General features: G+C 41.8%; 1 protein-coding gene across 1 annotated transcript; it reads left to right on the forward strand.

Annotated features, from left to right (window-relative positions):
* The first annotated feature begins 604 nt into the window (after window positions 1–604).
* Window positions 605–7577, forward strand: LOC123485116 (olfactory receptor 8I2-like). The gene is made up of 2 exons (XM_045215993.1): window positions 605–798; window positions 6617–7577. The coding sequence occupies exons 1-2, from the start codon at window positions 605–607 to the stop codon at window positions 7575–7577; spliced, it is 1155 nt and encodes a 384-aa protein (XP_045071928.1).
* The last annotated feature ends 5655 nt before the right edge of the window (window positions 7578–13232 follow it).

The raw sequence follows: 13232 nt of genomic DNA on the forward strand, positions 1-13232 counted from the left end.
CTCTTCGGTAGGGGGTACTGGAAGTTAGAATGGGAGGTACTGGATGAGCAGGCTTTCGTTAATGGTTTTGTTGATTTCTTTAGGGGGCTTGAGGGCCTCCGGTCCATGTGTGAGGGGGTGTTAGTGGTGGGAAGTAGCAAAGGTGAGGATTAGGGTTTTTATAATAGGATATTGTAAGAGTAAAAAGAGGGAGGAAAGGACGGAGGTGGATCATATCCAAAGGCTGCTCGAACTCGAGCTCGAGGCAGGCAACCTCGGCGGGTCGGTAGACTGGGAGAGATCCTCTGCCCTAAAGGCTCAATTTAGGGAGGTGCATGAGCGGAAGGCTCGCGCTTTCCTGGAGTGTGCGCATAGCGGGTTTTTAGAACACGACGAGACTTGTTCCGCCGTGTTCTTTAAATCAGTTAGGGGAAGACAGAGTAGGAAGGTAATGTACGGGGTTAGGGAAGAAAACGGTAGCGTAGTGAGAGAAACTGAGGAAATGGTCAAGGTGACCACGGAACATTTCAGAGGTTTCTTTCAAGAAAGGGCAGTAGATGTAGAGCAGGAAAACTTGTTTTTAGAACACCTGTCCCAGCGAGTGCCAGAGGACATTAGAGATGCGATGGAGGCTCAGATCTCCCTCGAAGACGTTGAGAGCGCCCTCAGGAGGATGGGAAAAGGGAAGGTGCCCAGGATGGATGGGCTGCCGGCAGAGTTTTACCTCAAGTTTTGGGGGATACTTGGACTGGTAGTCCTTGAAGTCTTGAAGGCCATCCTCGAGACGAGGGTCCCGGGGGGGGGAATCGATGGCCGTAGGTGTGCTGTCAATTCTTTACAAGAAGGGGGACGCCCGAGTTGGTTTAGATCACAGGCACCTGTATGAGGAGGTGAGACAGGGAGGGTGTCCGGTGCACATAGTGGGTATCCCGGCTGTGGTCTGGGAAGGAGTGCAGGTGCGTGGTCTGGACAACAGGCTCAAGGACCTGAATTGGTTGAGCCTCCATAAGTGCTTGCCCGTGCATTCCATCATGTACGGGCATGGTATGGCATGATCCCCCACCTGCCCAAGACCAACTTGTGGCGGGGAGGAGACAGTGCGCCATGTTTTTTGGGGCTGTGCTTTTGCCTGAGTAGTATGGGCTTGGGCACAGGTGTTGATAGGCAGGGTGAGGGGGGATTTTGTTTTGACGTGGGCTAGGGTAGAAAGAGCTGTAGGGAAAGCGAGGGGGATGGTTAGGGACAGGTTTCTGCTCTGGCTTCTCATTAAATCGGGGTTGTGGGAAGCTAGGCAGAAAATGGAAAGGACAGGGAGAGAAGGGGATGTGGAGGGGATAGTGAGGAGGGTGGAGCAGAATTTGAGGGCGAGAATGAAGAGAGGAAGTGGGGGCAGCATGCTGCTCGGGAGAGGTGGAAGGGGGGTTTAGGGTTAGTGTACAGGGGTAGGGATTTAGGATTTGTTTGTGTGTTTTTAGCTGGGTTTAAAGGGGGAGGGAAGGTGCTCCCCTGGGGTGTAATTTCTGTTATTGTTCGTGTTTGTTGGTGTTTGATATATATTGTGTTGGGTAGTATTTTTATTGTTCCTGTGATTGTTTTAGTGATGTTGGGGTTGGGAATGAATGGCGTGTGTGATGTGTATGATGTAAGGTTTTTGAGTTGGAATAAAAACCTTTAAATCAGCACCATGAAGACCAAGGAGCTCTCCAAACAGGTCAGGGACAAAGTTGTGGAGAAGTACAGATCAGGGTTGGGTTATAAAAAAATATCAGAAACTTTGAACATCCCACGGAGCACCATTAAATCCATTATACATTTTTTTAAAGAAAAAGGCAACACAACAAACCTGCCAAGAGATGGCCGCCCACCAAAACTCACGGACCAGGCTAGGAGGGCATTAATCAGAGAGGCAACAAAGAGACAAAATATAACCCTGAAGGAGCTGCAAAGCTCGCCAGCGGAGATTGGAGTATCTGTCCATAGGACCACTTTAAGCTGTACACTCCACAGAGCTGGGTTTTACGGAAGTGTGGCCAGAAAAAAGCCATTGCTTAAAGAAAAAAATAAGCAAACACGTTTGGTGTTCGCCAAAAGCCATGTGGGAGACTCCCCAGACATCTGGAAGAAGGTACAATGGTCAGATGAGATTAAAATTGAGCTTTTTGGCCATCAAGGAAAATGCTATGTCTGGCGCAAACCCAACACCTCTCATCACCCCGAGAACACCATCCCCACAGTGAAGCATGGTGGTGGCAGCATCATGCTGTGGGGATGTTTTTCATCGGCAGGGACTGGGAAACTGGTCAGAATTGAAGGAATGATGGATGGCGCTAACTACAGAAAAATTATTGAGGGAATCCTGTTTCAGTCTTCCAGAGATTTGAGACTGGGACAGAGGTTTACCTTCCAGCAGGACAATGACCCTAAGCATACTGCTAAAGCAACACTTGAGTGGTTTAAGGGGAAACATTTAAATGTCTTGGAATGGCCTAGTCAAAGCCCAGACCTCAATCCAATTGAGAATCTATGGTATGATTTAAAGATTGCTGTACACCAGCGGAACCCATCCAACTTGAAGGAGCTGGAGCAGTTTTTCCTTGAAGAATGGGCAAAACTCCCAGTGGCTAGATGTGTCAAGCTTATAGAGACATACCCCAAGAGACTTGCAGCTGTAATTGCTGCAAAAGGTGGCTCTACAAAGTATTGACATTGGGGAGGGGGTGAATAGTTATGCACGCTCAAGTTCTGTTTTTTTGTCTTATTTCTTGTTTCACCCCACATAAATATTTTTTATCTTCAAAGTGGTAGGCATGTTGTGTAAATCAAATGATACAAACCCCCTAAAAATCAATTTTAATTCCAGGTTGTAATGCAACAAAATAGGAAAAATGCCAAGGGGGGTGAATACTTTCGCAAGCCACTAATTACCCCTCAGAGCACTGAATCCAACAAAGCCTCCACATTTGTGGGATGTCGTGGAACACTGGCACAAATCAGCCAATCAAATTAATAGGAATAGAAGAGGGCATGGTGATACCAGCACAGATACCAGTCTTTAGATCAGCGTTTCCCAAACTTGGTCCAGGGGACCCCAAGGGGTGCACATTTTGGTTTTTGCCATAGTACTACACAGCTGATTCAAATAATAACAGATGATGAGTTCGTTATTTGAATCAGCTGTGTAGTGGTATGGCAAAAACCAAAACGTGCACCCCTTGGGATCCCCAGGACCGAGTTTGTGAAACGCTGCTTTAGATCCTCAGAGTGGACAGGAAGTGACAAGACTCTTCAGATAAGTACTAACCCTTTGATGCGTACGATCACATATTTGTGATCATTGTTGAGTGGTCCCTGCAGCGTACCATCGTAAATATGTGATTGGAACCGTAGCAACAGAGCGTACCTATGATGCAAAAAACACATTTAAACAACACTGTCTGAAAAGCATCTAAACAATTTTTTGTACTGATGGGAAATAAAAAGGTCTTCAAAACTTTATTCCTTAATTTCACCTTTTATTGTAAAAGATAAATGCAATCTTCATCATCCAAACATCAAACGGAACACATCCAAAACCAAACTCATTCCATAAACCAGTCTAAATAACAGGTTGCACTGACAAAAAACTAAACATAAGTTAGTGACATAACACCTAGACTTGTTTACAATGTACCACATCTCTGGTGAATACAAGGGAGAAATGTGATATTGTTTAGAAAAGAGATGCATGTCAGCTAAGCTAACAGCAGCTAATTTTTTTATGATGGCAATCATGCTTCTTTATGTTTGACAAGCGAAAACTCCCTATTCCCAGAATGCCATTCACTATAAGACGCAAATAAACAAAGTAAAAGATGGCTGTGCCCATTGCCTTAAAAATCTGAACCTAGTTTGGCCATTTTTCAGCATATTACAAATCTTCGATGTACTTGTTACAGTGTATACAAGAACTGGAGCACATGACAAATGACAAGTCGTTGACTGTTTTTGACAAATCACAAAGCAAATAAACTGTTATCACACCAAATACAAGCCTACTGCCTAGCCTAACCGTAGCAGGAAATATTACTAGGATGGGGGTTTTATCAACAAACAGAGGAGAAGTTTATATGCTAAATAAAAATAAAACCCCTGGAAAGGTGTGTCTGAGCTGGCAACCCTGAGGTACCATAGTTACAATCTGATGACGCATTCAAAACCACTGGTAACTCTGAAAAAACGAGCTCCGACTGGGAAAAAATATTTTTTAACGGTCATCCAACTCGGAATTCCAACTCGGGAACTTGTGCCTTTTTCTAGAGCTCCGACTTTCAGACATAAAGACCACTAACGTCATGATTTGACCTCGTATTTTTCGGAGTTCCCAGTTGTCATGAAAGCACCATACTTTAGTCGAGTGAACTATCCCTTCACCTCGTTTTTTATAACACCTTTGTCTGACAGACGCTTATGTGACAACCAGAATGCATTGTATGATGTCAACAAACATGGCGCCACACATAACTGGCAAACAGCTTAGCATTAGCTCATCATAATTAGTACAACTGTCACGATCGTCATACACAGAGGACCAAGGCGCAGCGTGGAATGCGAACATACTTTTAATTTGAATGATCACACGAACAAAACAACAAACGATACGAAACTTGAAGTCCTTGGTTACAATACAAACCATACGGAACAAGATCCCACAACACACTGTGGAAAACAGGCTGCCTAAGTATGGTTCCCAATCAGAGACAACAAGCAACAGCTGATACACGTTGCCTCTGATTGAGAACCACACCGGCCAACATAGAAACAAATGAACTAGATCATCACCCTAGCACACAAAACACATAGAAACCACACACCCTGGCTCAACATAACAGAGTCCCAGAGCCAGGGCGTGACAACAACCTTCAAAAAGTATTTTACACACATCATGTGTCCATAACAATCTACGCAAGAAACGGAATGCATGATTTGTCACCAGTATTTGAAAACGTGAATAAAACAGTAAATACATTATGTTCCATACATACATATGGTATACTACAGTAGAAACGACAACAATATATACAGAAAATAAGACACTTACTTTGATAGGAACGCACACATGTCCAAAGTTATTATTTGTAGCTAAAGAAAACAACAATGAAGGCAATGCGGTTGCCAGCGGGAAAAAGTTTGAGCAAGGCCTGTTCTGACTAGAGATGGGAAGTGCTTGGGCTCTCGATGAAGAGTTCTCAACAATGAACTGAGCTACTTCATATGCGAGTTAATGAGGAGGCGGAACACACCTCAATTCAAACTGTTGTTAGAAAATCATTTGAAATTGACAAGTTGAAACAGACTATAGATAATTAGCAGGCAGCGTGTCTTGGTTTGAGGGCAGCGTGGGTTAACTGTCCTGTTGCATAACAATCACATTTTGGAACAGTGAGTGCATTCAGACATCACGCTCATAAAAAAACTCATGCTGGGGTGACCGTTAGAGATATTTGGAACTCAAACGTGAAAAAGCTAATGAGTACAAGTACTAATGTAACGTATTTGGTGCTGTGTTGACTACCCCCGCATGGAGAGAAAGAGAACTGTGGGTTTTCACTGAATCTCTCTAAATCATGAGGCTCATTTATATTTCCTGATGCAAATGAAAATTCCCTGCGACAAGAATGATCAATTAAGATCCGACATCTGTAGGAGTTTGGCCATGTTCTAAACAAGTTCTGTTCAAAATGAAGCAAGGTGGCAAATAAACTTGAACAACATTACCTTGAAAACACAGAAATTGGTGGAAAGCGTGAATATGAACTTGAACAATATTACCTTGCTAAATAAACAAAATACTGTTTTGGAATTTCTCTCATATCTCATCTCATAATGGGTCTTATTGACGTGGTCTCATTAGGAAGGTAACCTCCAGAGTGAGCAGTGTGTGTCTGAGGGGTTCATCTGTCTATCACTCCATATCTCTCACACGTTGCTATGGCAGTTGAGATACTCAGATACTGCCCCATAAAGGAGTGGTGCGGAGAGTGGCGAAGTGTCATACCTAGGTATGATCTGGTCTGCGCAGGTGGAGATGGTCTGCTCTTGCCTTCAGTACAGAGATACAGAGACCATACAAATACACAGACCGTACCAATGATCATCTTCAAGAAGAACTCAAGGAGAACTTGATTTGTTGTTTTTATAATTCATCAACCATACGAATGATAATCAATTATTATCTTTCAAGGGAAACTTACTTTCAAGACTTTGAAATTACTTTGTTTGATTAATCATCTAAATCAGTTCAATATTTTTAAGTTTACTCCATAACTGAGTTAAATTAAGATTTGTGAAGATTAAGAAATATATATAATGCTTAATGCACACCAGAATGTGATATGTTGAATGCTGGACTGTAGGCTCACTGCATTTTACTGTACTCTAGGTGGGTACTGAAGCTAGGTGGTTTTGGGTTCTGCAATCAAAATAATGTTCAACCTTTGAATGCCAATGACACTGTTTGAAGGAGAGATATCATTGTTGAGAGGCTGACAGACTGCTGTATTGTTGGCAGTTACTGTTAGAATATCATCAAATTGTTTTTATATAGACCAACCAACAAAACTTGGATAAACTGAACGTTCTCAGGTCCTGTGTACACTAGTCGTGTGTGCCTGCTGTCAATGACAATAGAGTTCAACTCCTCCCAGGAGATAGTGTTTGTGCTGCATGGACTGAACATGACACAGACATACAAACACATCTACTTCTCATTTACTCTCATCCTATACCTCTTTACCATTGTTGTGAATCTGACACTGATCGTTACCATTTTTCTGGAGAAAATGTTGCATGACCCTATGTATTTATTCCTCTGTAATCTGTGTATTAATGATATCTTTGGCGCTTCAGCTTTCTACCCAAAGATACTTTATGACCTTTTATTTGAATCTCATGTGATAACATACATTGGGTGCATGACCCAAATATTAGTCATCTACTCCTATGTTTTCTGTGAATTCACCAGCTTGACAGTGATGGCATATGACAGGTATGTTGCCATCTGCAAGCCTTTACAATACCACTCTATCATGACTACTCGAAAAGTGTGGACACTGCTTCTTTTTACTTGGCTTTTCTCATGGCTAGAAAGTAGCATTGGGATGGGACTAACAGCTAGGTTACCCCTCTGTGGCCTCGACATCGATAAACTCTACTGCTCAAACTGGGCGGTCGTGAAGCTCTCATGCATTGACACCACTCTGAACAACCTCTACGGCTTCATTATCACTTTTTCTCACATCTCTCAAACGATACTCATCCTGATTTCTTACGTGAACATCATCAAAGCCTCTTTGCGTTCCCGGGTGGAAAGGAAGAAGTTCATGCAGACCTGTCTGCCTCATCTGATTACCCTAACTAACTTCACCATATCCATCACCTTCGATGTGTTATACGCTCGCTATGGTAGCAACACCAGCCTGCTGGCCCTGAGGAATATCATGGCAGTGGAGTTCCTAATTGTGCCTCCTCTAGTGAACCCTATAATATATGGGATGAAACTCACTCAGATTCGGAATCGAGTTGGACAGATGTTTAACCGTAAAGTTGCTGACCTGACCTAATTAATTGTGGTGATGTACTGCAGTGTGTATCAACATATCTTTCTTGTTGATCTATTTAACATAAAGAAAGACCATTTGCATGTGTTCTTTTTAATGGAAATTAGGAAGGAAAAGCTGCAACTTGTTCACAATTAAAAACGTGGTACTTTATTTATTGAAATATAAAAATCATGACATTTCATCCATCAATGGCAGTCATCAGAATACTTTTTCAAGGACGTCATGTGTAATAACTTTGGCCCACTTATTTGTTGTTTTAATGACTGAGCGTTTGGCTTCATGAAGTCATCTTCTTACCCTGACCAATTAAGTGAAAATAGCTGTGTATATGTCACAGGTGAGACAAATGCTCGTTGATTACTTTGCAAGCTTTAGCCCATGTGCTTGCTAATTGATTAATTGAGATTTGTGATTAGCTCCCTGTTGTTCCATGCCCCTTTACAGAGAGGAAGTGGCGAAGCGAGAGGTTTTACTCCGCCCAAAATCTGTCCACACAAAATAATCCCACAAAGTGAGGAATTTTTGTATGGAGGTCAATGAGAGATTGTCGAATTAGGTCAACAAATAATGTAATTGCTAATTGAGGCTTATTTGATCTAACCGAATTTTTGCAATCGTTAGGTTGTTACGAATGCACTGACATACTGTAACTGGACGCATGTGGCATTTCAGAAAAGAAAAAAAAAACTACTTTATCAGAGTTGTGCCTCTTTTCATAGAGATTGATAGAGAACTCATCATGGATATAACCCATTTTGACATTGCCATTGAGGGCTTCCACCATTTAAGGTAGTTGACTGGGTGGGGATTCCTATGAGTTGGGAGCCATCAGGCAATGAAGAAGGAAAAAAATGTATCACTTTAAAATAGAGATGGCCTCAATGGTGCTGCCCATTCTGTCACAGAAACTATAATGGCATAGATACAAAGATTAGTTCTATATACTGTATCTATATGGCCCATTGTTCACACGCGTATCTGCCCTCTCATTGCCTATAATGGTCCCACCTGATCTTGCATCCTCCCGCCTGACTTCCATCTTTGAGGACATGTACAGTATTTCCATTGTTATTGCGGTCAATCGACTTCATAACTTTTGGTTGAGATGCGACCGCCCAGGGGAAGGTACAGGTGAGAGGGAAGATACGTTGTTGAAGCATACATTTTAGTTTGAAGCTGTGGCAGAGCTAAGCCTAGTTTTTGCTAAGAGAAGTATTACTTGGATGAAATTCTGATTTGAGTTAAGGTTGATGCCGAGATTCTTTCCCTCCACCTGCACTGAAACCTGTTTTTGTTTGATTGTGTTCATTGTTTTGTGTTATCCTCCCTCCATTGTGTTTGCTAAGCAAAAGCTAACTTGGTTTATGGAAGCTAAAATTGGGAAATAAATACATGAACTTGTGAACCTTTTTTTTTAAGGGGGTAGGTCAGCTTTAATATTACAGATAGATTGTAACTTCCATCAATGTAATTGTCTGCATCACTTCCAATCCCCCATATGTATTTTTCTCGCAATATATATATATATATATATATATATATATACATACACATATACATACACATATACATATCCTTTAAAAATATATATTCCCTTGATTAATTTCCAACCCCACCACCCCTTCCCTAATTGGAGTAAACTAGTGAACAAAAAATATATAAACCCCAGTCATACTTTATCAAATTCCTTTTCAAAGTCTGCTATGAATAGCAGGCCTGGTTTACCAGATTTTTCATAGTGTTCTATTGTTTCCAATACTTGCCTTATATTATCTCCAATGTATCGTCCATGTAAAAAAACCTATCTGATTAGAATGAATAATGTTCGACAATACCTTTTTAATTCTATGCGCTATACATTTTGCTAGAATTTTTGCATCACAACACTGAAGTGTAAGGTGCCTCCAATTTTTTTTTATCGACTGGATCTTTATATTTTCCACTTTTATCCTGTTTCAGTAATAATGAGATCAGACCTTCTTCTTGAGTGTCTGATAATCTACCATTTACATAGGAGTGGTTAAAACATGCTAATAAGGGTCCTCTGAGTATATACTTGTGAACCTTTACCTGCCTCTGATTTTCCTTTCATGAATTTCCACTCAAGCCCATTCTCAAAGAACGTGTGTTGCCTATGGTAGAACTGCTATTCAGAGCTCCCTATGCTCTTGGTGTAAACCTAGAGTGGTCTCGAATTTCTATGGTAGTGAACTGAGTTTATTCACAGCCCCTCTTGGCCAGTGTGTGGCATATAGACCTACTTTATGTATGTGGGGGAGAGTGGGGTAAGTTGTGCCATTTTTTACATTCAGTATCACTCTAAGGGAAATATAGTATCTACATACAGTGGTGGAAAAAAGTATTTAGTCAGCCACCAATTGTGCAAGTTCTCCCACTTAAAAAAATGCGAGAGGCCTGTAATTTTCATCATAGGTACACGTCAACTATGACAGACAAAATGAGAAAAAATATCCAGAAAATCACATTGTAGGATTTTTTATGAATTGTTTTGGAAATTATGGTGGAAAATAAGTATTTGGTCAATAACAAAAGTTTCTCAATACTTTGTTATATACCCTTTGTTGGCAATGACACAGGTCAAATGTTTTCTGTAAGTCTTCACAAGGTTTTCACACACTGTTGCTGGTATTTTGGCCCATTCCTCCATGCAGATCTCCTCTAGAGCAATGATGTTTTGGGGCTGTCGCTGGGCAACACGGACTTTCAACTCCCTCCAAAGATTTTCTATGGGGTTGAGATCTGGAGACTGGCTAGGCCACTCCAGGACCTTGAAATGCTTCTTACGAAGCCACTCCTTCGTTGCCCGGGCGGTGTGTTTGGGATCATTGTCATGATGAAAGACCCAGCCACGTTTCATATTCAATGCCCTTGCTGATGGAAGGAGGATTTCACTCAAAATCTCATGATACATGGCCCCATTCATTCTTTCCTTTACACGGATCAGTCGTCCTGGTCCCTTTGCAGAAAAACAGCCCCAAAGCATGATGTTTCCACCCCCATGCTTCACAGTAGGTATGGTGTTCTTTGGATGCAACTCAGCATTCTTTGTCCTCCAAACACGACGAGTTGAGTTTTTACAAAAAAGTTCTATTTTGGTTTCATCTGACCATTTGACATTCTCCCAATCCTCTTCTGAATCATCCAAATGCACTCTAGAAAACTTCAGACGGGCCTGGACATGTACTGGCTTAAGCAGGGGGACACGTCTGGCACTGCAGGATTTGAGTCCCTGGCAGCGTAGTGTGTTACTGATGATAGGCTTTGTTACTTTGGTCCCAGCTCTCTGCAGGTCATTCACTAGGTCCCCCGTGTGGTTCTGGGATTTTTGCTCACCGTTCTTGTGATCATTTTGACCCCACGGGGTGAGATCTTGCGTGGAGCCCCAGATCGAGGGGAGATTATCAGTGGTCTTGTATGTCTTCCATTTCCTAATAATTGCTCCCACAGTTGATTTCTTCAAACCAAGCTGCTTACCTATTGCAGATTCAGTCTTCCCAGCCTGGTGCAGGTCTACAATTTTGTTTCTGGTGTCCTTTGACAGCTCTTTGGTCTTGGCCATAGTGGAGTTTGGAGTGTGACTGTTTGAGGTAGTGGACAGGTGTCTTTTATACTGATAACAAGTTCAAACAGGTGCCATTAATACAGGTAACGAGTGGAGGACAGAGGAGCCTCTTAAAGAAGAAGTTACAGGTCTGTGAGAGCCAGAAATCTTGCTTGTTTGTAGGTGACCAAATACATATTTTCCACCATAATTTGCAAATAAATTCATTAAAAATCCTACAATGTGATTTTCTGGATGTTTTTTCTCAATTTGTCTGTCATATTGGACGTGTAGCTATGATGAAAATTACAGGCCTCTCTCATCTTTTTAAGTGGGAGAACTTGCACAATTGGTGGCTGACTAAATACTTTTTTCCCCACTGTATGTGAGAATGCTGTTCATTGACTACAGCTCAGCGTTCAAAAACATAGTGCCCTCCAAGTTCATCACTAAGCTAAGGACCCTGGGACTTAACACCTCCCTCTGCAACTGGATCCTGGATTTCCTGATGGGCCGTCCCCATGTGGTGAGGATAGGCAACAACACAACTGCCACGCTGACCCTCAACAGGGAGCTCCCTCAGGGGTGTGTGCACAGGCCCTTCCTGTACTCTCTGTTCACCCACAACTGCGTAGCCACGCACGACTCCAACACCATCATTAAGTTTGCTGAAGATACAACGTTGGTAGGCCTGATCACCGACGACGATGAGACGGCATATAAGGAGGAGGTCAGTGACCTGGCAGTGTGGTGCCAGGACAACAACTTCACCCTCAACGTCAGCAAGACAAAGGAGCTGATTGTGGTCTACAGGAAATGGAGGGCCGAGCATGCCCCCATTCACATCGACTGGGCTGTAGTGGAGTGGGTTGAGAGCTTCAAGTTCCTCAGTGTCCACATCACAAGGATCTATCATGGTCCACAAACACCAACATAGTTGTGAAGAGGGCATAACAATCCATCTTCCCCCTCAGGAGGCTGAAAAGATTTGGCATGGGCCCTAAGATCCTCAAAAAGTTATACAGCTGCACCATTGAGAACATCTTGACTGACTGCATCACCGCTTGGTATGGCAACTGCTTGGCATCCGACCGCAAGGCACTACAGAGGGTAGTACATACAGCCCAGTGCATCTCTGTCATATAATTGGTATCAGTTTAGGTTCAGATTTTAAATAAGGAAAATCAAGAGAGTTTGGATGAATTATTATTCTTATTATTTTTGTAATACATGTCCTGATCTTCTTGGTCCTAATACCATATATTATTAGATTGGATTCTAATATATTCATAGATTCTGGGTCCTGTACTTTTTACTGTTTACATTAACAATATCAACTTGTCTTTAAAAACTGTAACCTGCATTTGTCCAAAAAAACTGTAACCTGCAAATGACTGGAACAAATTGCAAAAATCTCTGAAGCTGGAGACACTTATCTCCCTCACTAACTTTAAGCATCAGTTGTCAGAGCACCTTACCGATCACTGCACCTGTACACAGCCCATCTGAAATTAGCCCGCCCAACTACCTCATTCCTATATTGTTATTTATTTTGCTCATTTGTACCCCAGTATCTCTATTTGCACATCATCTCCTGCACATCTATCAGTCCAGTGTTAATACTAATTGTAATTTTTTTGCACTATAGCCTATTTTATTGCCTTACCTCCATAACTTGCTAAATTTGCACACACTGTATATTATATGTATTTCTGTTGTATTTTTGGACTTTGTTTGTTTTGCCCCATATGTAACTCTGTATTGTTGTTTTTATCGCACTGCTTTGCTTTATCTTGGCCAGGTCGCAGTTGTAAATGAGAACTTGTTCTCAACTGGTTTACCTGGTTAAATAAAGGTGAAATAAAATAAAAATAAAAAACCTGCACTTATGTCCAAAAGGCTTCTTAACAGCTTCTACCCCCAAGACTCCTGAACAGCTAATCAAACGGCTACCCGGACTATTTGCATTGACCAGACTCTATCTGAACTATAGTCTGCCATCATGGTATTACAGAAAAACTTTATTGACCTGAAATTAACATTGAATGCAGGTAAAACTAAGTAAATGTTGTTCTCTAGAGCACATAAAAAGA

The sequence above is a fragment of the Coregonus clupeaformis genome, unplaced genomic scaffold (genome assembly GCF_020615455.1).
Source record: "Coregonus clupeaformis isolate EN_2021a unplaced genomic scaffold, ASM2061545v1 scaf0576, whole genome shotgun sequence".
NCBI classification, from domain to species: domain Eukaryota; kingdom Metazoa; phylum Chordata; class Actinopteri; order Salmoniformes; family Salmonidae; genus Coregonus; species Coregonus clupeaformis.